The sequence below is a fragment of the Hyperolius riggenbachi genome, chromosome 2 (assembly GCF_040937935.1).
Source record: "Hyperolius riggenbachi isolate aHypRig1 chromosome 2, aHypRig1.pri, whole genome shotgun sequence".
NCBI classification, from domain to species: Eukaryota; Metazoa; Chordata; class Amphibia; order Anura; family Hyperoliidae; genus Hyperolius; species Hyperolius riggenbachi.
The window spans coordinates 497,745,514-497,771,828 of record NC_090647.1 but is presented as its reverse complement, the minus strand read 5'-3'; the positions used below and the strand labels follow the sequence as shown (position 1 = coordinate 497,771,828).

General features: G+C 45.0%; 1 protein-coding gene across 1 annotated transcript in view; it reads left to right on the top strand.

Moving 5' to 3' along the window:
- The window catches only part of RUNX1 (RUNX family transcription factor 1), a 125,178-nt gene that overhangs the window by 46,288 nt on the left and 52,575 nt on the right, over window positions 1-26,315 (top strand). The window contains exon 3 of the mRNA XM_068270454.1: window positions 10,455-10,559. Within this exon, the coding sequence (XP_068126555.1) occupies window positions 10,455-10,559 (105 nt within the window). The remainder of the gene's footprint in view (window positions 1-10,454; window positions 10,560-26,315) is intronic.

Sequence of the window (26,315 nt, the reverse complement as noted above, 5' to 3'; positions counted from 1 at the left end):
TGGTGGCTCGACTCGCCCACCTTCCATAGCCCACGCCTTTCCGCACAGCACTGGAATGCATTGCTAGCGTGGGAGCCCTGCACTGTCACCTGAGTGATCAAGTCACAAAGCATAAGGGCATAAAGGAGGTCATTTTGAATTACTTAAAGAGAACCCGAGGTGGGCAGATGGGGGGCAGATAGGACACAGGTATGTTCTCTGCCTCATAACAGGCCTCTGTGTCCTCCAACCGCCGCTCTCTGCCCCCCCCCCCCCCACCGCCGCGCTATAGCCCCCCCCCCCCCCCCCCCCGAAATTAGCAACAATATTTATTTTGCATTATCCATGTACAGCAGCCCCTCTCATTCCATGTGCAGCCCCCTCCTCCATGTGTATTATCCATGTACAGCAGCCCTTCCCATTCCATGTGCAGCCCCCTCCTCCATGTGTATTATCCATGTACAGCAGCCCCTCCCATTCCATGTGCAGCCCCCTCCTCCATGTACATTATCCATGTACAGCAGCCCCTCCCATTCCATGTGCAGCCCCCTCCTCCATGTGTATTATCCATGTACAGCAGCCCCTCCCATTCCATGTGCAGCCCCCTCCTCCATGTGTATTATCCATGTACAGCAGCCCCTCCCATTCCATGTGCAGCCCCCTCCTCCATGTGTATTATCCATGTACAGCAGCCCCTCCCATTCCATGTGCAGCCCCCTCCTCCATGTGCATTATCCATGTACAGCAGCCCCTCCCATTCCATGTGCAGCCCCCTCCTCCATGTGTATTATCCATGTACAGCAGCCCCTCCCATTCCATGTGCAGCCCCCTCCTCCATGTGCATTATCCATGTACAGCAGCCCCTCCCATTCCATGTGCAGCCCCCTCCTCCATGTGCATTATCCATGTACAGCAGCCCCTCCCATTCCATGTGCAGCCCCCTCCTCCATGTGCATTATCCATGTACAGCAGCCCCTCCCATTCCATGTGCAGCCCCCTCCTCTATGTGTATTATCCATGTACAGAAGCCCCTCCCATTCCATGTGCAGCCCCCGCCTCCATGTGTATTATCCATGTACAGCAGCCCCTCCCATTTCATGTGCAGCCCCCTCCTCCATGTGTATTATCTATGTACAGCAGCCCCTCCGATTCCATGTGCAGCCCCCTCCTCCATGTGTATTATCCATGTACAGCAGCCCCTCCCATTACATGTGCAGCTCCCTCTTCTATGTGTATCATCTATGTACAGCAGCCCCTCTTCTATGTGTATCATCCATGTACAACAGCCCCTCCTATTACATGTGCAGCCCCCTCTTCCATGTGTATCATCCATGTACAGCAGCCCCTCCCATTCCATGTGCAGCCCCCTCTTCCATGTGTATCATCCATGTACTGCATCCTCTTCCATGTGTATCATCCATGTACTGCAGCCCCTCCCTTTCCATGTGCAGCCCCGGTTCTGTGTGTATCATCCATGTACAGCAGCCCCTCCCATTACATGTGCAGCCCCCTCTTCCATGTGTATCATCCATGTACTGTAGCCCCTTCCATTCCATGTGCAGCCCCTGTTCCATGTGTATTATCCATGTACTGTAACCCCTTCCATTCCATATGCAGCCCCTGTTCCATGTGTATTATCCATGTACTCCAGCCCCTTTCTTTCATGTACAGCTCCCTTGAGCATCAGTTTCCTATGTGTGGCTCCTCATCTTCACCCTCCTCTTTCATATGTAGTAACCCCTCTATCATGTCCATGTGCCCCTTGGCTCAGGCCTTTGCTGCCTTTCCATAAATCCCACCCCAGTCATGTACACTGTCCTACTAAGTCAGAGTCGCCCTTTAAAAGTCAGAATTTGGATTCCTATGAAGTTTCACTTGTGACAGGGACCCTTTAAGGCCGGCTGTTTGCCGTGCCAGCCCTGTGGACATGTAGGTATAAATTCGCTAAGCTCAATATTTACCCATCTGAATTTCATATTAGGAGTTTCTGTCTGTAATTGTCTCGGGCTGAACATGTGCTTATTTGCATTATGACTGCGTCAGTTATTCTAACAAATAACACGGGCCTCTCACAGACAGTTCCTGCTGGGACGGAGGCACACAGAGCCGGCTGTCCTGGCGGCTTCATGTTGTCTCTTTACTCTGAAATCGGCTTCTAAATAAAGTCACCCTTCCCGCTGCTGTGTTATTAATATCTGGCCGGGGACGGGCACGGCAGCGCTGCTCTGAAGGCGAGATTTACATGCCTGCCCCATCGGCTGCTCTGGAAGCGAGCGGCAGTCTGCTGCTGGCTGCCGGCCAGATCTTACAACCGTTCCTATCAAGTTCAACAAGCTGACTGGCCAAACCGGCTTGTCCTGATCTCAGAGCGCTCCATTGTCAGCTAACTTACTCAGCCCCACGGGGGTGGGATTCTACTCTGATGCTTAAAGTCCCACTTCGGGCACAAATATTATCTTAAGGTGCCCACACATGACTCGACATGACTGTACGATCGACCATTCGATTCGATCCACACTGTAGTTAGTCGCCCAATAAAGCTGATCGCTTTAAAAAAATAAGTAACAGCATAATAACTTTTAAAGAAAAAAACGACTTTGTTACAGCTAATACTGTAACAAAGAACTTGATCTTTCAGCTGTGTCAGCTGGCTGCCTCAGCAGAGCAGCTAATTTGTAAACACAGGATGTTAACCCTATGTCTGCTTCCATGTCTACTTCCTGCTTTCATGGAAGCAGACATAGGGTTAACATCCTGTGTTTACAAATTAGCTGCTCTGTGGAGGAAGTCAGCTGACACAGCTGTGAGATCAAATTACAGTGGTGATTTGTCACAGATGAGGGGGGGCTTAAACAGGCTAAACTCTCTAAATACATACAGGGAGCATTTTCCTATGTTTTCCTTCTGTTCAGTGCAAGAGTTCAGGTCCACTTTACAGAGGGATTGACAGCCACAAAATTCCATTTACCCATTGTCTGTGTTTATTATGTAGCCTGGAACCTGACCCTGCATTGCAGGCACTCCAATCTATTCAGAAATGTTTCTGCTGTAATAATTCTTATCTCAGTCTGGCTCTTTTTGGTATATGGCCAACAAGAAGGAAGCTTGTCGTCTCCCACATTCCTGCTCCTCACTGATTGGCTGTGGTGTGCTCTCATGTCTACAAAGCAAGCTAGCTATGACAGTGCAGATTCTAGGAGGAAAAAAAAGTAAGGGAGGAAATGGCATCAGGATTGGTGATTGGCTTCAGTCAGAGGGAATCCAAATGGCAAATGTCAGGAACAGAACTCTCTTTATTTACATTATAAAATTCACTGAAATCCAAACGTGGACAGTACAAATCTGTTATGTAAGTAGATCACATAGTTATCTACTTATATATGTGTGTTTTTTTTCTGGCATAGTATGGCTGTCCCTGCTGCTTCAAAACGCAAAGGGAAACTGGAGTGTTGGCCCAGAGCAGCCAATCAGGTCCCTGAAGTTAATTCACAAAAGTTACTGACTGGTTGCCCTGGGCAACTGCTCCAATTTTGCTCCAGTTTGATTTGCAGTGTGGGAAATTCAGGTATAAGGTGCCCCTCCACACAGCTGAGTCTCTCAGTTACGTGTTCTCTTTTCCACCTCTAAGAATAACATCTCTGCTTTCCTTTGGCGTTACGCTCCGACCATTTGGGCAGAACAGCCACATCTTTCCCGTGGTTAGCCGCACTGCAAATGAAAGCGCGAGTCTGCCCTGCGAGTAGCAGTTCTCTCGTGCAGCGGTCAGCCCCGCTGGAGTGATTTTTCCATCCGCTAAGCGAGCGGAACATTTCTGCAGAGTGATTACTTAAGAGAGAACACTGGGCGAATCTGTTCTGGGAAAGAAAATGGATTTACCTTTCACAGAACTAATATGCTCTGTTTGCCGTTTGACTTGGAAGAAAGGCAAGGAGTACTTTGATGGTTTTTAAAGGGAAATTCCACTTTAGTTGGGGGGGGGGGGGGGGTAGTTCTCTTAGTTCAGCTCTGTATAATGTGAGGAATAATGGCAAGCCTTGTTTCAGCTTAAAAGACAACTGAAGTGAGAGGGATATGGAGGCTGCCTTATTTATTTCATTTCAAACCATACCAGTTGACTGGCTATCCTGCTGATCTATTTGACTGCAGTAGTGTCTGAATCACACCAGAAGCAAGCATGCAGCTAATCTTGTCAGATCTGACAATAATGTCAGAAACACCTGATCTGCTGCATGCTTGTTCAGGGTCTATGGCTAAAAGTATTAGAGGCAGAGGATTAGCGGGACAGCCAGGCAACTGGTATTGCTTAAAAGGAAATAGATATGGTAGCCTCCATATACCTCTTGCTACAGTTGTCCTTTAATCACTTGCATGTGGATACAAACCACGGCCAATCCACAGTGCTCCCAACAGAAACTGACAGATAGTAGTGTCAAGGTTTGCTGCTGGTCAATGGATTAATCCAAATGTTGAAAATGAGTAACATGGGCTCCTGCGTACTTATGCAGTAAGGTGGGAATTTGACAGCAACATTACTGCACTGAGCTAAAAATATCAGTGAGGATTCAGATTCTTATAAATAACTCTTGTGTGACATTGGGTCATATTCACAAAACATGTATAAAGTTCTTATGTGCAGGAAGTACATAGCAATTTTACTTTTACTTACCCCGACTACATAATGCGCAATAAGTGCAATAAGAATTACCTAGGTAAGTATTACCCTAGCAGTGCTTGCATTACCTAGGTAACGATAATAGCGCAACACATGCTTCATAGTCGGTGTAAGTACCACTAAAATTGCTACTTGCTGTTGCGCACGACAACTTTACCGATATTTTACCATATTTCAAGAATAATGCCCTGGGTCTCTTTACTGACTATAGTGGCATTGAATACATTTTCACAAACCTGTACGTTGCCACGTTTTAATGTGCCCAATGATATAATATTTACCTCAGATACGATCATTCAATCATTCAAACAAATTTGGTGGATCGTAAGTAATCGGAAGGTCATTATTATCGTTCCAAAAATGTCTCACTTCAGATACAATCGTAAAACTCGACATTCCAATCAACAAAATTCTGTATTGCATTTGACCACAGAATCGTTCTGCGTCGATTTTCTCCACATGCTGAGGGTTTTTTTTGTACAATTCAATTTCAAAAATCTGATTGGATGATCACATCTGGGGAAGATATTATACCATTAAAAGGCACCTTAAGTCGGACTACAAAGCCCAGTATAGCCAAGATTGGAAGGTATTTCTACATCAGATTACATTCTCAGGAGTGAAATTCACTAGTCAAGGTCAGACACAACTTTCAACTGGAAAATATCTTTTTATTTTGATTCCTTCGTCATTGCCGATGGCAGACTTTTCTCTTGTAAGGAACGGAAGGCTGGTTATGATGCGACCTGCACAGCGTAAGCCCTTAACAATTGTATTAACAGCGCTTTGTAGCTCGTGCCTTTCAGAATGCAAGAAAGTGTCTATTGCTCCAGGGCTCCCATATCGCATCTCTAAAGGGAAGGTGCTTCTAGCTAAAGGGCTAGCGAGTCACCTCAAAAGGAGCGGGGCTTATGTATGCTCTCCGACAGATAATTGTAGCACTGCCTTGTAAGACAGAACTGGAAGCTGACAGACCTAAAGGGGAACTCTATGCAAAATATGAAAACTGACATACAGTATTACACCCATATACAGTATTTTAAAGTACCACTCCAGTGAAAAAAGTAAGCAGTTAAAATCTGACAGAACCGACAGGTTTAGAAATAGGAGCCTGAAGCGAGAAGTATATAGAAGCTGCCATATTTAATTGATTTTAACAATGCCAGTTGCCTGGCAGCCCTCTGATGTATTTGGCTGAAGTAGTGTCTGAATCACACCAGAAACAAGAATGCAGCTAATCTAGTCAGATTTGCTGTATTCTTGTTCAGGGTCTATGTCTAAAAGTTTCAGTAGGATAGCCAGGCAACTGGTATTGCTTAAAGAGACTCCGTAACAAAAATTGCATCCTGTTTTTTATCATCCTACAAGTTCCAAAAGCTATTCTAATGTGTTCTGGCTTACTGCAGCACTTTCTGCTATTACAGTCTCTGTAATAAATCAATGTATCTTTCCCCTGTCAGACTTGTCGGCCTGTGTCTGGAAGGCTGCCAAGTTCTTCAGTGTTGTGGTTCTGCTATGAACTCCCCCTTCCAGGCCCCTCTCTGCACACTGCCTGTGTATTATTTAGATTAGGGCAGCTTCTCTCTCCTCTCTTATCTTTTACAAGCTGGATAAATCGTCCTCTAAACTGGCTGGGCTTTCACATACTGAGGAGTTACAGACAAGGGCAGGAAGAAAAGAGCAGCCTGAAACTTCAGTGCATGAGAGATGCAGGGGGAAAGAAACACACAAAATGATCTCTTGAGATTCAAAAGGAAGGCTGTATACAGCCTGCTTGTGTATGGATGTATTTTCTATGTGTGGACATACTGTACATCAACCTACTTCCTGTTTTGGTGGCCATTTTGTTTGTTTATAAACAAACTTTTTAAAACTGTTTTTAACCACTTTTAATGCGGCGAGGAGCGGCAAAATTGTGACAGAGGGTAATAGGAGATGTCCCCTAACACACTGGTAGGTTTACTTTTGTGCGATTTTAACAATACAGATTCTCTTTAAAAGGAAATAAATATGGCAGCCTTCCTATTTCTTCCACTTCAGGTGCCCTTTAAGCAATGCTGTTACACACAAAATGGTGGAGGAGACCAGCAGGCAGTACCCACATGCATATGAAGAAGCTAGCACATCTAAGAATTATCTTTATTTTTATCTTGCAAATAAGCAAACGTTTCGGAGCCACGAGGGCCCCTTTATCAAGGCGCATGTTGCTCTAGGCAACAATCTGTCTGCCGCTTCAGAGTAAACATCGGATTGCAATAGAGTTTGGATACTTATTAATGCAAAATCTATCGCAAAAATAAGGGCTTTGGAGTCGGCCCAAAAATCCACCGACTCCGACTCCTCAGTTTAGGATTCCACCGACTCCTCGACTCCGACTCCTCTAATTTGCATATTACAATTTTGTTGATTAAAAGTATGTAACATAAAATTCGTCTCTTAACTGCCAACGCTTAGGAATTTTACAAGACAACTGAAGTGAGAAGGATATGTAGACTACTATATTTATTCCCTTTAGACTAAAACTAGTCCTTGGTAAGAGTACTTGTAAAAGGTACAAACCGGAACAAAGAACACCTATCAGGCCCTAGGCAATGTAAGTGTGGGTACATGTAAGAATGATGTGCAGGTACTCTGCAGGGGAATGAGGAGATTGTAAACAGACAACACCTCTGTGTTCAATGTGCACAGCATTCTCAGTGGATTCCCTGCAGCTCTGTGGGGAGTGCATATGTAGAGTATAGTACTACTGTGTAACAAAGTAAACCTGAGACAGATGAAATTAAAGTTTTATACATACCTGGGGCTTCCTCCAGCCGCCTTCAGGATAATCAGTCCCTCGTTGTCCTCCACCACCTGGATCTTCTGCTATGAGTCCAGGTACTTGAGCCAGTCAGGCGTAGTGCGCATGCACACACTCCGCCGCCAGGAGCATACTACACCTGTGCAGCACTATTGCGCAGGTGCAGAATGTTCCTGGCTGTGGGAGCGGCATGCGGCCGGACAGCGCTGACTGGCTGAATTACCAGGACTCATAGCAGAAGATCCAGGTGGTGGAGGACAGCGAGGGACTGATTAGCCTGAAGAGGGCTGGAGGAAGCCCCAGGTGTGTATAAAACTTTACTTTTCATCCGTCTCAGGTACCCTTTAGTTTGTAGTCACCAAACCAAATTTTAACAACATATCAAATTATTTTATTTCATCAGCAAAGGGAGTGCATACATTTGAATAAATCAGCATCAGTGCAGAATTATTTTCATCTCATTGACCATCTCTATTAGTGACACAGCTACACATCAGGCTTTATTCTTACAGCATAGATGTTATTTAGTATATATAAGAGATTCCTGTGTACACATCATATATACAGTCACAATCAGATATGTATATCTGACCTTAAAAATACGGGGACTGCTTTATTGAAGCAGCACAAGTAACTAATTTTGATTGGTTTATTTCATTTTTGTGGACTAAGCACAGCTATTACTGTATATATACTGTATATATACATTCTTTTTAATGACTATTATCTGAGAAATAGAACATTTTATCATATTTTCTATTTTAATTACAGTTACAAATTCATTAGGAGTCGGAGCATTTTTTCCCGACTCCGACTCCAGGCACCCAAAATTGCCCGACTCCACGACTCCGACTCCGACTCCACAGCCCTGGCAAAAATGGTCAGAAACAATTTGGACATCTACACATGATGAAATTTCTTATCAGATCACCGGTCGATCTAATGGAAAATTGTACCGTGTAGGTGGGGCTTAACAGATGATCCCATGTAAACAACAGCCAGGCAGATTGGGCTTTCAGAAATCTGCAGAGGAAAAGATCAGTGATTATAAACTCCTTGCATTGTTGGACAGCAGACTGTCTATAGTAGATCTGGCACATTTGTATTCTCTTTAAGCATAGGCTTACAGTCATTTGTGCAGCACAGCTAAGCCTGTCAGTCTCCTCATTACCATCTATTGTGTGCTCTTCATGGGAAAGGGATTCATTTGGTGCTAAAGTCCTTCCACCGCCTTTAGCCAAACACTTATCAAATGTCAATATTTATGATTCTCACAGATATCTTGCATTTTCTAAATAAACATTGTCTCTTGGTGGCAGTGCCTTGGCACGGTGCTGCAGAGGAGAGTGCCAGGGGTGGGTTCAATGCTTTCTTGCCAGTCCTCACCTCCACCCAACACACACCATGGGGGATCCTGCTATCCAAATAGTGCCAAACCCTAGATAAGTGTATGGGGCATCCTGGGCTTCTGATGCCTGCAATGCCCTTCCCTGGATATTGTCACCAAGCGTCTTAGTATATATCTCACTCTACACATGCTAAAGTGACCCTGTAATGGGTACAGTACATGCATATTAATCCAATGTTATGTCCTGGAACATAAGCACAGATGTGGTTTCGTACTTTGGAAATCCTTCCTTCTTGTCTTATCCAGGCACAAGAATAATGTACAGTAGTTTAAATTAGCTGATAACAGTCCAATCTACAGCCTAACCTGCTGACTGCCACATGATCGCTCCTCACCCCCTGCCCTTCTGGAGTGATAGTGCATGTTGTTAAGGCTCTGAACTAAGGAGAGAAGACAGCATGAGTCATCAGAAAGGAGGGAGGGAGAAGTCAGTAACAAGCTTAAGTGAGCTGTAGGATTTTTTTATGTAGCTTGATAACACAGAAATAAAGATTTTTTTTGAGGATAAGAAACCACATATGTTCGTTAACTAACACTTCGGTTTCAGCATATAAAAGTAGGTTCATAGGCATGGATCCACTATAGGGTCACATTAAAAGTGGAACCTGAAGCGAAAAAAGTTAGTAAAAAAATACTTACCTCAGTAGTGGGAGGTCACTAGATAACATGCAGGCTTCCTGGATCCTCCGAGTGCCCACTGTTAAAGCTCTGGGACCCTCTGAACATTTTTGACAAATGTGTGTCAAATATGTTCTCATGGCTGCTCTCCCTTCCGTGTATGAGCGTGGCCGTACTGTATGCTGAACTTGGTCCACGCATGCCCAATAGGGTCAATCCGCTCCTCTGTGCATGAGCGGCATTGGGCTACTGCGCATGTGTGTACAGTACATGCGCATGTGCAGTACTGCCATGCTCATGCATAGACAGGAACACAGCTGCAAACAAGAAGAGGCTCCTTGTCAGCAACAGTGGGGTTGAGGTCCAGCTGAGAAGCCTGCGGAGCAACCAGGGGCTTCCCACTACTTAGGTGGCTGGATAGTGTACTGTTTAGGGGCTCTGATACAGAAGACCAGGGTTTGTATCTCGGCTCTTCCTATTCAGTAAGGAGACATTGGGCAAGACTCCCTAACTCTGCTATTGCCTACAGAGCGCGCCCTAGTGGCTGCAGCTCTAGTGCTTTGAGTCTGTCAGGAGAAAAGTGCGATATAAATGTTCTGTGTCTTGTCTCTTATATAAAGTGTGGTTCTGATCAATAATGCAATACTTGCATTGCTGATGATTTTAGCTCTATTAAAATACAACCATGCCACTCCCCCTATTTACATTGCAAATTCAGTGTTTACGCAAGTGTTGCTATTAATTGCACAGGGATTATTAGGAGTGCAGAGGGATAGTTTACATGCAGGGAGTGGAGGAGGAGTTCTTTAAAAAACAGTGAGAGTAAAAGTGATGAGCACACGCCAAAGCTAGTTTCATATCAGGATAGAGTAACAGCTTATTCTGTTTTATCCCTCTCAACTCCCTTGCGTTTTTATAGGTTTAACAGTAGTGCTATTTAGAAACCGAATAAACAATTTTGTATGTTTCACTTGCAGGTAAAAGTTTTACGCTTACCATCACGGTTTTCACCAACCCCCCGCAAGTGGCAACCTACCACCGAGCCATCAAAATCACAGTGGACGGTCCTCGAGAGCCAAGAAGTAAGTCACGTGCCTTTAAAGAGAACCAGTCAGTCCAAATCTATTCTGTGAAATTTCAGGGAAGATTTACCTGCTTGGCGTAGATGGTTTAAAAACTCTGATGGTTTTAATTTGTTTTTTTTACTAAGGTTAGGGAAAATTAGAAAATATAAGTGATCTATCAACCCTGTGTTGAATTTTTCCTTTTATGTTAAGTCTTCAGCCCTCTCCTGGGTCATAAAAGAATATAGTGAAGATTGTTAAAAGGTTAGTAGAGCATGTTCTATGGCAAAAATAGTTGATTTTTACTTAACCTGTTTTTTTTCCAGCCCCCAAGTAGTCTTTGAGGTCCCTCAGTGTCCTCCCGGGCCCCTCCGTTGTACTGCTGTCACCTCAGTTAAAGTCTGCGATCCACGTCACATAACACCACATGTGATGTACCGGCTGCGTGCCTCCTTGAACGTGCTGTCATTGTCAGGAGCATTCTGCGCAGTTTTGTAAAGACTTGCAACTATGTAAGAACTATCCTGGCGACAGAATCAGGATCGAGGTGACTGGGACAATGCATGCACCATAATGCACAGACTTTAAAGAGAAGCTGAGATGAGAGGGATATGGAGGCTGCCATATTTATCTCCTTTTAAACAATACCGGTTGCCTGGCTATCCTCCTGCTCCTGTGTCTCTAATGCTTTTAGCCGCAGACCCTGAACAAGCATGCAGCAAATCAAGTACTCTTACTCAGCTGACACGGTTTTACTAGATTATCCATATGCTTGTTCCAGGGTTTTAACTCGGACACTAATTATGCCAGAAGATCAACTGGGCTGCCAGGCAATATGGTTTGTTTTCAAGGAAATAAACATGGCAGCTTCCATATCCCTCTCACCTCGGTGACAGTGGAACAACGGAGTGGGGCCCATAAGACACTGAGGAACCTCAAAGACTACTGGAGATTGGAAGAAACCCCAGCTATGTAAAAATCAACTTTTTGTACCCTGGTTCAGGTGTGCTTTACATATACGTTCTTGCTATCCATTTTCCTCCCCAAACCACTTTCTAGACAGTCTGAAACCACACCTCCTTTCTAAGGAGTGGCTGCCTTGATAGGCTGTCAGTCAACAGGGAGGCGTTGCTTCATCTAACAGAGCAATCACCTTACCCTCTGCACACCCATTTGACTCAAGGAGGCGTGGTTCAGACTGCCTTGTTGTGAGAAGGCTGCTGCGTAGGTCAGTGAGGAAGAGATGAGAATTCTGAATCATTGCTCCAGGGATTTTTTTCTGCATAGTTAATATAAAATACTGTTCTATGAAATGCATATAAAAAGCTTTGTCTGCCCTGTTGCTTCAATGCTCTTCCCTGACCAGGTATCACGTATTTGTCAATGTAAACTTATGAATGCATTTGCAAATGGATGGGGATTATGTTCCAGCGATCCCTTTCCTATCATATTTAATTTATAAACACATAAATTCTGTATTGCTATGTTCCATGCTGACAGAGGGAATTCTTTCCACTTGGGCTCTTGTATACAGGAAGCGGCTAGATACGTTCCTCTCTGCTTCTCTGTGTTTAAAGGGGAAGTCCGCTCCCTACTCAGAGCTGGAGAGCGATGCCAGGCTTGGGATTAGCAATACAGAAATAAAACTGTCCACAGTAGATAATGCAGTTATCTACTCATTTCCCCCAGAATTTGGAAATCCTAGTGGTGAGGAGGCACTACTAAGCTGGGACAGGGAGGGGTGGGCGTTAAGGTGCCCACCAACAATACAATTTTCAGCAAAGAATCGGCCGAGCAATCAGGTAAATGTGATCGGATTGGCAGAAAGTGAACCCTGTTGATGTCCCGAATAAGCTGCGAACGATTCTATCTGTTCGGCAACAATTTGGTAGATGGGAAAAACATTTTTGTAATTGGTTGTGATGGATAGGAAGCACAGATTGTTTTTGTTGATGGTGAAATAATCAATGTATCACAACATTTTATTTTGGGCAATTATTTTCTGTAAATTGTACTGTTAGTAGGCACCTTTAGAGTCCTATCACATTGGGGCGGTGCTGTGCTGAACAGGAAGAGACTGATGTGGGGGGGACCCCTGTACACATAGCAGACTGTCACCTGAAATGATCAGTTTAAACAATCAAAGTCCTTTGTGTAAGCATAGCTTAAAGAAAACCTAAACTGAAATTTAAAAGTCAAATTAAACATACACACGTCATACTTGCCTCCTGTGTAGTCTATTCCCCAATCTCTTTCTCCTTTCTCGCGTCCTGTTTGTTCACTGTGATCAAGGAAATTATCCGTCCTGGTCACCACACTGTTAAACTGTAACATCGCCCACTTGAGCCATTGGGAAACATAGACATTACTTGGCACATCAGTTGTCCTCTCAGCTATAACTGACAGCACCTGATATTTTACTGACAGCAACTGATATATTTCAATTCTGACAAAATGTTGTCAGAACTGGAAGGGATCATTGTCAGAAGAAAATGGTGAGCTTCTGTGAGGAACTGATGGCAAGGTAACTATGTAATGTTCATTTGAAGTTACCTCATGTGTTTATTTTAAATAATTTTACTCAGTACAGGTTCCCTTTGGCCAAGTGGCTCGCTCAAGTGCAGTCTTATCAGCTGAACGACAGGCCATACACACGCCCGATTTGGCGTTCAAACGGTGGTTTCGTTTGCGAAAATCCGACCTGTGTATGTACCTTAAGACCGAGATTGCTAATCCTCTGCTGTGAGCAGTCTTTGGTGATGTCATTGGCTTTGGGCATTCTGATTGGCTGATATTTCTGCACCTCTGCCAGTAATAAGGTGATGGATGCGGTTAGTGACAGGTGTCCAGGCAGCACTTTATAAATCGGTTTGTCCACACTGGCTGCTCCTTGTGTTTGTCCGCAGCGATTCTGATTGTACCCTACTATGCGCCATTGTTTCATTTTTCATTGTTGTCATACATTAGTGTGGCTGACACAAAACGTGACTTAATATATAAATAAATATCAAGTTAATCATTAGCCAGGGAACTGAATGGCAGATATAAAATCAGTAACGCGCACACACAGAAAATGTTTGTTTAGGCTTTTTTATTGCGGGAGAAATACAATAGAGGGAGTCAGGAGATCCGCAGTATTGAAATATTAAGTGGAACTAAACTTTCCAAATCAAATTGTTTCCCAGGTAGCCAGCGCTTCCATAGAACAGCCTGGGCCACATCCAATTCACGTCTTCTCATGGGTGATATTTTCACAGTTTATCCATAAAATGTCTGTTATGCCACCAGCAAGCAAGAAAAGACATAGTATAATGTTGATGAACACATGCTTGACTATTGACCGAAGCGGTCGTTATCAGCCGCCTTAGTTAGGTGTGTGTAAACACTAGTGCACATGACAGGCGGGGGCCCGAGCACTGCCACTGCTTGGGGCCCCCAAACCAGCATGTAACACAATAGGGAAGTGCCGGTGAGCCACGGAGCTGCCACCACCAGGAACTCACCCCCACCACTCCTTCAGCCTACCAAACACTGCGGTGTGTCTACCTCCTACTTTTATAGAAGCAGACACAGTGGCGTAGCAATAGGGGGTGCAGAGGTTGCAACCACATCGGGGCCCTCCCTAAAGCACAATATTAGCTCTCTATTGGTCCTGTGCTGGTAAAAATCACTTCTATAGATGCTTTTAATAGTAGTAATCAATTACAAACTGCTCCCCATCCCCTTCCTGCACCTCTGATACTGTGGTTGTCCATGGCAGGTTCTGGTCCGCCATATCAATTGTTATGTATAGAGTGCTTGCGGGGCCCCATGTAAAACTTGCACCGGGGCCCATAGCTCCTTAGCTACGCCACTGAGCAGACATATGTGTTTACCAATTAGCTTCTCTGCCATGGCAGTCAGCTGACACAGCTGTGAGACCAAATTACATTTTCACATTACAAATTCACATTAAATTGTGATTAGTCAGATGAGGGGGAATAAGAGAGGCTAAACTCTCTAAATACATACAGGGTGAATTTCTCTCTTTTCTTCTGTCCTGTGCAAGAGTTCAGGTCCACTTTAGTGGGAAAGTACCCTTAGTAAGGTGGTAAGTCAGGAGCCGGCACTGCAGGAGGGAGTATTGGCCAGCCTGCTGTAGCTGCTCTCAGGCCAGGGTGACGCAGCTCTGAGCAATGCTGCACTCTGAGCCCATTTCCGGAGTGTGCTGGTGAGTCATGGCTGAGGCACAGCTCATAGGTAACTGGAGAGCAGTGCTGTCTATGTGGGTGGCTGCAGGACTTGTTCTTTCATTTCACCTTTAAGCCATTACTGCGCACTTAATAGCTATGTGCAAGTCACATCCAGAGGGAAAAAGAGCAGTAAAAGCAGAAACATTGCACTAATCCTCATTGTGTGGATTACCTACATGGGAGTTTAAAGTGACGCTGCATCAAAAAATGTGCCTAGTGAGGTACTAGCATGCACTGATATGATGAGTAATAACAAGCATTACCGAGCGTGTGTTTACTTTTCATGTGGTCTGTAAAGGTTTGTAATTCGTGTTTTGGATCTCTGGCTTCTGAATTTGGTAACAGGAAGCGGAAGCGTGTGTTGCCTCTGCATTTGCCTTCCTCAGATTATAATACAACTATTGGTTCCTGTCACTCAGGGCAGTTTTAAAGCAAAGGCAATTCAGGCCATTGCCTGGAGTGCCATTGGTCCTGGGGAGGGGCGCATGCCCCTGATTAAGCCCCACCCCTGAATTAAACCCTGCCCCAAATGAAGCCATACCCCCATGGGTGTTTATGCCTACTTCTGTCAGCGAACACCAAATTAGCTGGCGGCAGGGGACCGGAGGCTCCGTGAGTGACTGCAAGAGCATGGGGCAGCTGCAGGGGGCTTGTAGAAGCCCCAGGCAAGTAAAACTGATTTTTTTATTCGTCTTAAGTGTCCCTTTAAGGTGCCCATACATTTACCGTTTTTGCCCCCCAATTGGCCTTTCCGATTTGATAATTTTATCTAATTGGATGAAAATCTGTGTCACAATATCATAGCTCCCATCTGTCCCTTTTTCGGAGGGACAGTTCCTCTTTGGGAGCCCTGTCCCTCTGTCCTCCTCATTTGTCCCTCTTTCAGGACTTTGTCCCTTTTTCTATGTAAATATATATATTTCTCTACTAAAAATGTGTTTGATTGACTCTAAACTTTATTCCCATCCTTTAAATTGATATATTACTAATTGTAAAATGTTAATATGAAGGGAAATGAACCAGGATAGAAAGGACCAGTGTGGTTTGAATTATAAAACAACATATTTTTCTCATGAAATTTTTATGGTATGCTTGACTAGGGGTGTGCTGGGGCGTGATTAGGGGTGTGACAGGGGCGTGGCTTAAGTGTCCCTCTTTCTCATCTCAAAAAGTTGGGAGGTATGCAACATGACTGCCCGATCGATGATTCCATGCGTTGATCAGTCAGGCTGGAAAGATCTTGGTTGAAAGTGCTCGATCGCGTGCGCAGAGATAACGGCGTTTGATATCGCGACGAATGCCACGGACCCCCGGCCTCTGTCCCCCCAGATTAAGATGTCCCCCCTCCCAGTGCCTGTGCAGTGTAAAGTCTCACCTTTCTCGCTGCCAAGACTCCTGGCCCCATCCTGCGTCACCCGTGTGTGGCACCTGGCGCGTGGGGGGACATTTACACCTGGGGTTGGCCAGGCAGGCAGCTGAGGCAGCGCCAATAGGCTGATCTCCGATAGATTTCGTGCTGCAGTGTATGGGCAGGCAACAGATCTCTCTCCGATCAGATTCAATCAGAGAGAGATCTGTCTCTTGGTTGATCTACCCATACTTTGCTAGATGTACCTTTACTCTCTGTGGCCAGCATTGCAGCTCAGTGGAGTCTATCTCACTATTCTGGTTGAGTGTGTAACTATATATAGTACCTATTTACCACCTAGCAAGCAAAAGTACCGCAACAATAATGTGAGTGAGCTCATTTCAAAGTTAACAGCTTTTAAGGTAATTTCCTTCTTTCTTGGACTCCCGTAGCCCTGCAGTAAAAGTGAACATTAGCATTCTGCTGTAACAGACAAGCTTCCTAGCAAATCTATAAAACACAAGACATGGAAAACAGAAAAAAACATCACAGCCGCCCAGAGGAATGTTAATTTTATGCTGCATCCACCACAATAACCTCTAATCTAATGTAATCACCGGCTGGGAGACAGCTAAGGTAACCTGAAGTCTCCTCTGATCTTCAGCTCCACAACTATTTATGTTTTTTTTGTTTTTTTTAATTCCCCCCTCGCTGGCCCCGCCCCCTCCCAACCAAACCCACAATTCCCTGCTGGCAGGCGCAGCAGGCAGCACTGTATGCAGCATGGCTTGTGCACGGAGGATGAGTCAAGCGCCAAATGCAGAGTTCAGTTGTTGCTCTCTTCCGAATGCTTTGCTGACGGCTTCTCAGTCATCAGATATATTATCTTTTAATCCTCTGTAATAGAGCAATGGAATGTTCTTTAGTAAACTGAGCATCAGGGGAGAGTTATATGTGGAAAAACACAAACAAGTGCTTTTACTGTAACCGGTGGGCGGGGGGGGCTTTTAATATGTACTCATTGGTAGAGGTTAAATAAGTACAGAGCTCGCAGTTCCATTACAGCTAGAAATAAACAAACAGCCTAATCCCTTTTTATGGACTTCTTGATTCTTAATCAAAGTACACACACCAGATCTGTGTTGCTCCAAACAATCGTTCACGATCATCGCGGATGAAAATTTAGCGTGAGTTAAGTTATCCCTCCACGTCATTGACTCCCCTTTCAGGAATCGCCTGTTTTGGATCCCACTCCCCTTATTTCAGAGGTTCTCAAACTTGGTGCCGCAGCACCCTGGAACGCTTTCAGCACCTCTCTGGGTTGCCTCAGCAGCATGCATCAACTTCCTTTGTGCATTGCCATCAGGTAATGCAACCGTGCATTGATATAGAATGCAGCTGCATCACCCACCGTGTACCTGTGTAGAAGTGTCCCTAACGTGTGCAGAAGTATCTCCTGACATGTGTAGAAGTATCTCCTGACATGTGTAGAAGTATCTCCTGACGTGTGTAGAAGGGTCTCCTGACATTTGTAGAAGTATCTCCTCACATGTGTGTAGAAGTATCTCCTGACGTGTAGAGAAGTATCTCCTGACGTGTGTAGAAGTATCTCCTGACGTGTGTAGAAGTATCTCCTGATGTGTGTAGATGTATCTCCTGACGTGTGTAGATGTATCTCCTGACATGTGTGTAGAAGTATCTCCTGACGTGTGTAGAAGTATCTCCTGACGTGTGGAGAAGTATCTCCTGACGTGTGGCATGTGTGTAGAAGTGTCTCCTGACATGTGTGTAGAAGTATCTCCTGACGTGTGGAGAAGTATCTCCTGACGTGTGGAGAAGTATCTCCTGACGTGTGGAGAAGTATCTCCTGACGTGTGTAGATGTATCTCCTGACATGTGTGTAGAAGTATCTCCTGACGTGTGTAGAAGTATCTCCTGACATTTGTGTAGAAGTTTCTCCTGACATGTGTGTAGAAGTATCTCCCGACGAGTGTAGAAGTATCTCCTGACGTGTGTACATGTGTGTAGAAGTATCTCCTGACATGTGTGTAGAAGTATCTCCTGACATGTGTAGAAGTATCTCCTGACGTGTGTAGAAGTATCTCCTGACATGTGTAGAAGTATCTCCTGACATGTTTGTAGAAGTATCTCCTGACATGTGTAGAAGTATCTCCTGACGTGTGTAGAAGTATCTCCTGACGTGTGTAGAAGGGTCTCCTGACATGTGTAGAAGTAACTCCTGACGTGTGTAGAAGTATCTCCTGACACGTGTGTAGAAGTATCTTCTGATGTGTGTAGAAGTATCTCCTGACGTGTGTAGATGTATCTCCTGACGTGTGTAGATGTATCTCCTGACGTGTGTAGATGTATCTCCTGACATGTGTGTAGATGTATCTCCTGACGTGTGTAGATGTATCTCCTGACATGTGTGTAGATGTATCTCCTGACATGTGTGTAGAAGTATCTCCTGACGTGTGTAGAAGTATCTCCTGACTAGTGTGTAGAAGTTTCTCCTGACATGTGTGTAGAAGTATCTCCCGACGAGTGTAGAAGTATCTCCTGACGTGTGTACATGTGTGTAGAAGTATCTCCTGACATGTGTGTAGAAGTATCTCCTGACGTGTGGAGAAGTATCTCCTGACGTGTGTAGAAGTATCTCCTGACGTGTGTAGAAGTATCTCCTGACGTGTGTAGAAGTATCTCCTGACGTGTGTAGAAGTATCTCCTGACATGTGTGTAGAAGTATCTCCTGACGTGTGTAGATGTATCTCCTGACATGTGTAGAAGCAGAGCCGGGCCGAGGCAGGGACGAGAGAGGCTCCAGCCTCAAGGCGCAGTGTAGGAGGGGGCGCACAACTCACTCAGCTATCATTCCCCTATTGTGTTTTAAGCAAAGAGAAATAAGAAAAGGGGATTCATGGCAGTGACTGCAAGCCAGATAACTAGAGATTAACGTGTTGGGGGGGGGGGGGGGGGTTAGGGCCCCTCTCTTACTCTAATAGCAATCAGTTTCTGATGGCACACACTGATTGCTATTAGAGTAAGAGGTGCCCCCAACCCGGATGGGATGGACTTTGGTGTCTCAGCCTTGGGTGCTGGAGGATCTTGTCCCAGGATCTCCTACCCTATCTCATAACAATGTCTTATGCCTCTTTTCGGCCATCTGTTGATGTGGGAAATATTTAGCTGTTTACTATTCTGTAAACAATGACAGGTCATTTTGCACAACAGTGATCCACAGTCTGTATGTACCGGAGCTCTAGAGTGGGCACCCAGCTCTGTCCTTCCCTCTCCCAGTCTGTGTCCTGCTGTGCAGGGAATATCAGGAAACCAATAGGGATGTAGAGTATGGCACTTATATTCAGCATTTAACCAAACACATCTAATGATTTTTTATTGAAGGCATTACTGAATGAAATGGTGTTTTTTAATGCTTGCCTGGAATTGACCTATAATTAGCTGTAATTGTACCTCATTATAAAAAAATGTTCCGCTTTGTAACTGCGTGGGGCTTTGTTTGGGCGTCAGGCAGGAAGATGAATGTACGCTGTGAGGAGAAATTAATGAAACTGTGTTAGCTGATCTTACAGAATGGCACAGCGCTTATCAGTGACGTAAATGGCAGATAATGTGGGATTTTGGCATGATATTTGATATACAGTTTATGAAATCTCATTATGCCCTGGTAAGTTTCTACTTACACTAGCTACGGCCTTAATGGATAGGTGTGCTTATAACATAACATAACTACAGTATATCAACCAGTTATCACCACCTAGTTGGCAATGCAGTTATAACGCATTCATGATTGGGGCTCCCTGACATATTTATTTGCTTTTAAGCTATACCAGTTGCCTGGCTGTCCTGCTGATCCTCTAAAGGGGCCCATACGCCTAACGATTTTCCCGCCGATATACGGCCGATTCGGTCACAGTGATCGAATCGGCTGTGAAATCGCCGCGCACACCGCTGACAGAACGATCGATTTCGTCCGAAATCGATCGTTCCCGTCGATCCGTCCGTGCGGAAGATTTTTCTCGATCGCCGGCGGGTCGGGAGTGCGTCGATAGCGGCGTTCGAATGCCCGACGACCGACGCAATACAGCGGGTATAATTTACCTGTTCCGGCCGGCGCGAGTCCCCTGGTCCCCGCTGTCTTTCCGCGCTGGGTTCAGGACCGGCTGCAGCTACACAGAACTTCCTGTCCCGGCAGGAAGTTTAAACAGTAGAGCGGGATCGGTTAAAAAGGGCACCCGAGCTGCCTGTATGAAAAGGGCGCCGCCATAGACATCAATGTTATTTCTGGAAATATGGGCTACAAGGTGTAGAAAAGGGCGCCCGAGTTTTGATATAGGCTACAAGCGGGCTCCCCTTTGTAGCCCATATTTTTCGGCTACAAGGTTTTCGGCTACAAGCGGGCTCCCCTTTGTAGCCCGAATTTTTTCCGGCTACAGTAAGGTGCCCCTTTGTAGCCCATATTATTGCCTTTTTTTTCTAGCCTAAGTTTTTATATGGGCTACAAGCACTGTAAGCCGAATTATTTCATTCCCCCACTATCCATGGCGGCCTGGAGGGGGAATAGTAATTAACACATCCCGGAGTTTTTTGTAGCCGAAGTTTTTATATGGGCTACACCAGGCGCCTTTTTTGTAGCCGAAGTTTATATGGGCTACACCAGGCGCCTTTTTTGTAGCCGAAGTTGGTATATATATGGGCTCCACCAGGCGCCCTTTTCATGTAGACCCAGTAGAGCGCCCTCTACTGTTTAAACTTTCCCTGGACAGGAAGTTCAGTAGCTGCAGGAACGGTCTGGAGCCCGGAGCGGAGAAGAAGACAGCGGGGACCAGGGGACTCGCGCCGGCCGGGACAGGTAATGTATGCAGGGGGGGGGCAGCAGCGGCAGCTCCACAGATTGTGATCGGTTTCAGGCTGAAATCGATTCACAATCTGTTTGCAGTAAAGGTGGCCATACGATCCCTCTCTGATCAGATTCGATCAGAGTGAGATCTATCTGTTGGTCGAATCTGATGGCAAATCGACCAGTGTATGGCCACCTTAATACTTTTAGCCATAGCCCCTGAACAAGCATGCAGCGGATCAGGTGTTTCTGATATTATTGTCCGATCTGACAAGATTAGCCACATGCTTGTTTCAGGTGTTATTCAGACACTACTGCAGCCAAATAGATCACCAGTCCTGCCAGGCAATTGGTTTTGCTGAAGTGGAATTAAATATTGAAGCCTCCACACACCTCTCACTTCAGTTGTCCTTTAATTACATTCTATCTGTGTCTGTTTCCTCCAATCACTCTGGTTTCCTCCTACATGCCAAAAATACCACCAGGTTAATTGTAAGTGCCGTAGTTAAGGAGCTATGGGCACCTGTGCAAGTTTTAATTTGCTCCTCTCCTCCCCCCAATATTCTATACATAACAATTGATACGGCGCACCAAAACCTGCCAGGGACAACCACAGTGTCAGAGGTGCACGAAGGGGATGGGGGACAGTTGATTAAAGGATACCCGAATTGACAAGTGACATGATGAGATAGACATGGGTATGTACAGTGCCAAGCACACAAATAACTATTCTGTGTTCCTTTTTCTCTTTCTCTGCCTGAAAGAGTAAAATATGAGGTATGTAAGTGGCTGACTCAGTCCTGACTCAGACAGGAAGTGACTACAGTGTGACCCTCACTGATAAGAAATTCCCCTTTTTATCTCTTTCTTGCTCTCAGAAGCCTTTTCTGCTAGGAACGTTTTTTTTATAGTTGGAATTCCTTATCAGTGAGGGTCACACTGTAGTCACTTCCTGTCTGAGTCAGGACTGTGTCAGCCACTTACATACCTGATATTTAACTCTTTCAGGCAGAGAAAGAAAAAAAGGAACACAGCATAGTTATTTGTGTGCTAGGCACTGTACATACCCATATCTATCTCATCGTGTCACATGTCACTTCGGGTATCCTTTAATGATTACTTATATTCAAAGCATCTACAGAAGTGATTATTACCAGCACAGGACCAATAGACAGCAAGTACTGTGGATGAGGAAGGGCCCCGGTGCATTTGCAACCTCTACATCCCCTGTTGCTACGCCCCTGTTAATTGTCCCCCTCCAGAAGTGGTTCCAGACAATTGTACAAACTGTGAGCACCTCTAGCAGACAGGCCTTGTTTACATCATAAATCACCAGCCCTTTCGCAAGTGCTGAGCAATTTATTGAGAGTTTTTTTTCAGCGCTTTTCCCTGCGCTTTGCGTTTTTTCACTTACTGATGTCAGTCAGGAAGTGAGCTCTTTCACCCGGAAGTATTCATGAAAGCGCTATACCAAGCGCTTTTTGAAACACTTTGCGATTTCCCTGTACCTTCCATTGGGCCAAAACGCTCAGAAAATGGTACAGGCAGCGCTTTGGGGAGCGGATCGAAATTGAACCGCTCATATTTGAACACTCTCATAGGGAATCATTGCACAAGCTTAAAAAAAACCAAAAGCACCCTTAGTGTGAACAAGCCCTTATTCACACTACAAGAGCTTTTTAAGCGCTAGAGATTTGAAAAGCTGCAATGCTATGGGGGATTTTTACACAATCACATTGCTCCGGTGTGAACACACACACATAGGATAACATTAGCAAGAGCTTTTAAAAATCACAAAGCGCTTAGAAAAGCTCTTGTTTTGTGAGCGAGCCCTTCCTGACAGTATTGTGTAAAAGGCTGTCGCTATATAAATGCCTAGTGACAGCAATAGTAATTCTGTTTTCCTAAGGCTGCGCTGTGCCTGTTTATATGCTGAGAGCCTGTAACCAGATCATTACAACTTACAACTTGCATACGCTTTCCCCCATTAAAATAAGCGCCAGACTTCATATCCCAGCCTAAGTCTTGTTTTCCATTGTAAAGATGCCTGTGGTTTTGGAGGTTTTCATGCCCACTACCACTTCCTGTCGCTGTTGTTGATGGGATTCTGTGTCGCAACCTTAGCCTATAAAGCGGCGGTCAGGTTCGGAGGCCCCCATTCAGCCCAGCAGCGTGTCAGAGCCGCGGAGCGCCGTCCGTAACCTGCTGGCCCTATCTACACCATCTAGCCGCAAACAGCCCCTCTTGACCACACCGCTTCCCTCCTGAAAGCTAATACGGTTTGATTCATTCTGTGCAGCCTGCGCCCAGCCAAAGAAAACAGGCCAAAGAATAACTCGCTTGTCTGCAGTTTGGAACGGGCTCAGAGGCCTTGGTTTCATAATAGCATACAGTAGCTTTACTATATCTCCTCCGCAGCTGTGGAGCGAGCTGTGGAAGCTGGAGGATACACTCCGATACTAAAAATCTACGAGCTGTCAGGAAAAAGCTCTATTTCTATTCCCCCCCCCCCCCCCCATCCCCCTCCAACAGACCCCAGGGTAATGCACAGAGCAGGGATTGTTACATGAAAGGTGCAAAACATTTTCTTTATTAAACTAGAAAATAAGATTAAACTCCACCTCCAGGTAGCCTTCTAATTATAAATGCACCATCTGATAGCTTTGTAGGCCAATCGTTACTTAAAGTGTACCCGTGCCAAAGGTCGGATACAAAATCAGATACTTACCTTAAGAGAGGGAAGCCTCAGGATCCTATTGAGGCTTCCCTTGCTACTCCGTGGTCCCCGGTGCTGAACGCGCCCCCTGTGGAAGATTAGCGACAAGGCATTGTTGGTAATCACATCGGGGCCGCGTAGCTGCTCTTCCTGGATCAGTTGTGCGAAAGAGCCGATTGAGACCACCCACGCATGCACAGAGCATGCACGGCCATTGCGCAGGCTCGCTGGGCCATTGCATACGCTGGATCCAGTAGGAGGAGCTGGTCTGCCCCAGTGTGAAGGGGGGCCGCGCTCAGCAATGGAGGGGCGGGGGTCTGTGCTCAGCAACGGGGGGGCTTGCCACAGCCGAAGGAATTCTAATTAGGATCCTGAGGCTTCCCTCTCTAAGTAGTACGTGTCAGATTTTGATCCCTAGCTTCGGCTGGGGCTCGCTTTAAAGCAGTCCTGAATTCATAACTTCCTCTCTGCTCTAAAAGATACGCAACAGCATAATAACCTTTAAAGAAAAACTTTTCTTTGTTACAGCTTTCACGGAAGCAGACATAGGGTTAACATCCTGTGTTTACAGATTAGCAGCTCTGCCACTGCAGAGGAGATTACTGAGGTGATGCAGCTGAAGAAATCAAATTACAGTGGTGATTAGTTACAGATGAGGGGAATTAGCCTGGCTAAACTCTCTATATACATACAGGGTGCATTTCTCTATTTTTTCCTTGTGTCCTGTGCAAGAGTTCAAGTCCACTTAAAAGCAGGATTACCATTTGGCAGAATATACAATAAAAACTTGTCCCCCGATTCTTTATTGCCCATACAGTTATCCTTTCTGCCTTTGGGCGAAAGCAATGCCATCGGTGTAAAAGAACACGTTTGTTGTCACAGTACAGCAAGTGCTGGCTGCAGCCATTTGCATTTTTATGTCATTTCCTGTCCAAAAAAGCTGAGAGAAAAATTGATTATTTTACTTTCTATCTGCTTAGCTGTCAATTGTTTACCCAGAAGGCTCCTCCTTTTTTTATTTACAGAAACGTTTCTTCTTCATGCATAATGAAAAATCTCCCCATCGTGGGTAGAGTTGTGAGGGTCTCACAGATAGGTGAGAGGTCTACGCATGCGCTTCAAATCTCAAATTCAAAATAAAAAAAAAACAAATTTGCACCAAAACAGCAGAAGGAGAACAACATCAGAAATCCCATCATGCTTTGCACAGCATCAGGAGAAAAATGCCCGGGCAGTTTTCTTCTATGCAGCTAAAAATGAGGTTTGGGTAAGAAAAAAAAAGTTCTGATGCTGTGAAACTTAAAGAAACACCAAGCATTTTCAGCGCTGCTGAGTAGATTTTTAGTCTGGAGGTTCACTTTAAAGACACAACTGTGCTCAATACAGCTGAGACAGGTGCTACAAACTTACACTAATGCATCGATTACTACCAAAACAACAGATCGCCTATTTATAAATACAGAGATCTAATCCATTAGCAGATCGCCATTCCTTTATAAATAGCCCCCATAGTCCGCTGTGATGGAGAACTCACTGGTTCGGAAGGCATTTGGAAGGTTGTGTTCCCCCGTCAGGACCTGGATCTGGGCTAGCAGATTCTGTGTATTCTGTTACCAGGACTGAGACTTGGCAGGGTATTGTGCGTCCACACACACTGACAGCTCTGTCCTTTACGTCATTGTTTGCCAATCACTCTGGGTGTTGTCCTGTCACAGAGACTGACATTCTTGCATTGTCTTAGTGTTCCGCACCTACGCCTTTGTGTGTGACTGTGTCTGACAATAATCTCGCCGGCAGTGTCCACAAGGTAGGCTCTGCATGGCCGTCATGTGGGAAAGTGTACGGCTCCCGGAAATATAACAGAATAAACAGCCAGGATCTTGGCAGGCGCAGAGCAAAGCAGGGCGCAGCTGGTACGCTCGCCAGCCATTCGTGTGAAAAGGGCATTGTGGGTCGCGGAATGAACAAGACACCTCTCTAAACCTCCTGCACTTGATACTTTTATTTTTGATTGCGTATGAATAACCTGTGGCTGTGAGGAAATGTAAAGGGCCCTGAGGGGGTTTATGTTTGTTCTATCTGTTTATTAGGTGTAGTAATACCTGTAAATAGATTTTAGAAGTTTGATTCATTTACCAGCAGGATACGATTAAAGTGCCTCTCCGACCTTCACATGTTCTGCTGCCATTATTGTCTTGCTCACCCCCAAATAACAGATGTCAAACTTAACCCCTCGTGTACCAGCATTCTCTAGCCCCTTAAAGAGACACTGAAGCGAAAAAAAAAAATGATATAGTGAATTGGTTGTGTACTATGAATAATTACTAGAAGATTAGCAGCAAAGAAAATATTCACATATTTTTAATTTCAGGTATATAGTGTTTTTTCTAACATTGTCTTATTCTATAATATGTGCAGATTACACAACACTCAGCATTCAAAATGATTCTTTCAGAGCAGTCTGTGAACTAATGACCTCTCCTCTGGCAGAGAAAAAGTAAATAGTTCAGGAACAGTTGAGATAATAAAAGTCAGATAACAGCCCTCTCCACCACTTTGAAAGTAGTAGAGCTTAAAGTGACTCTGTAACAAAAATTACAACGTTTTTTCTACCATCCTA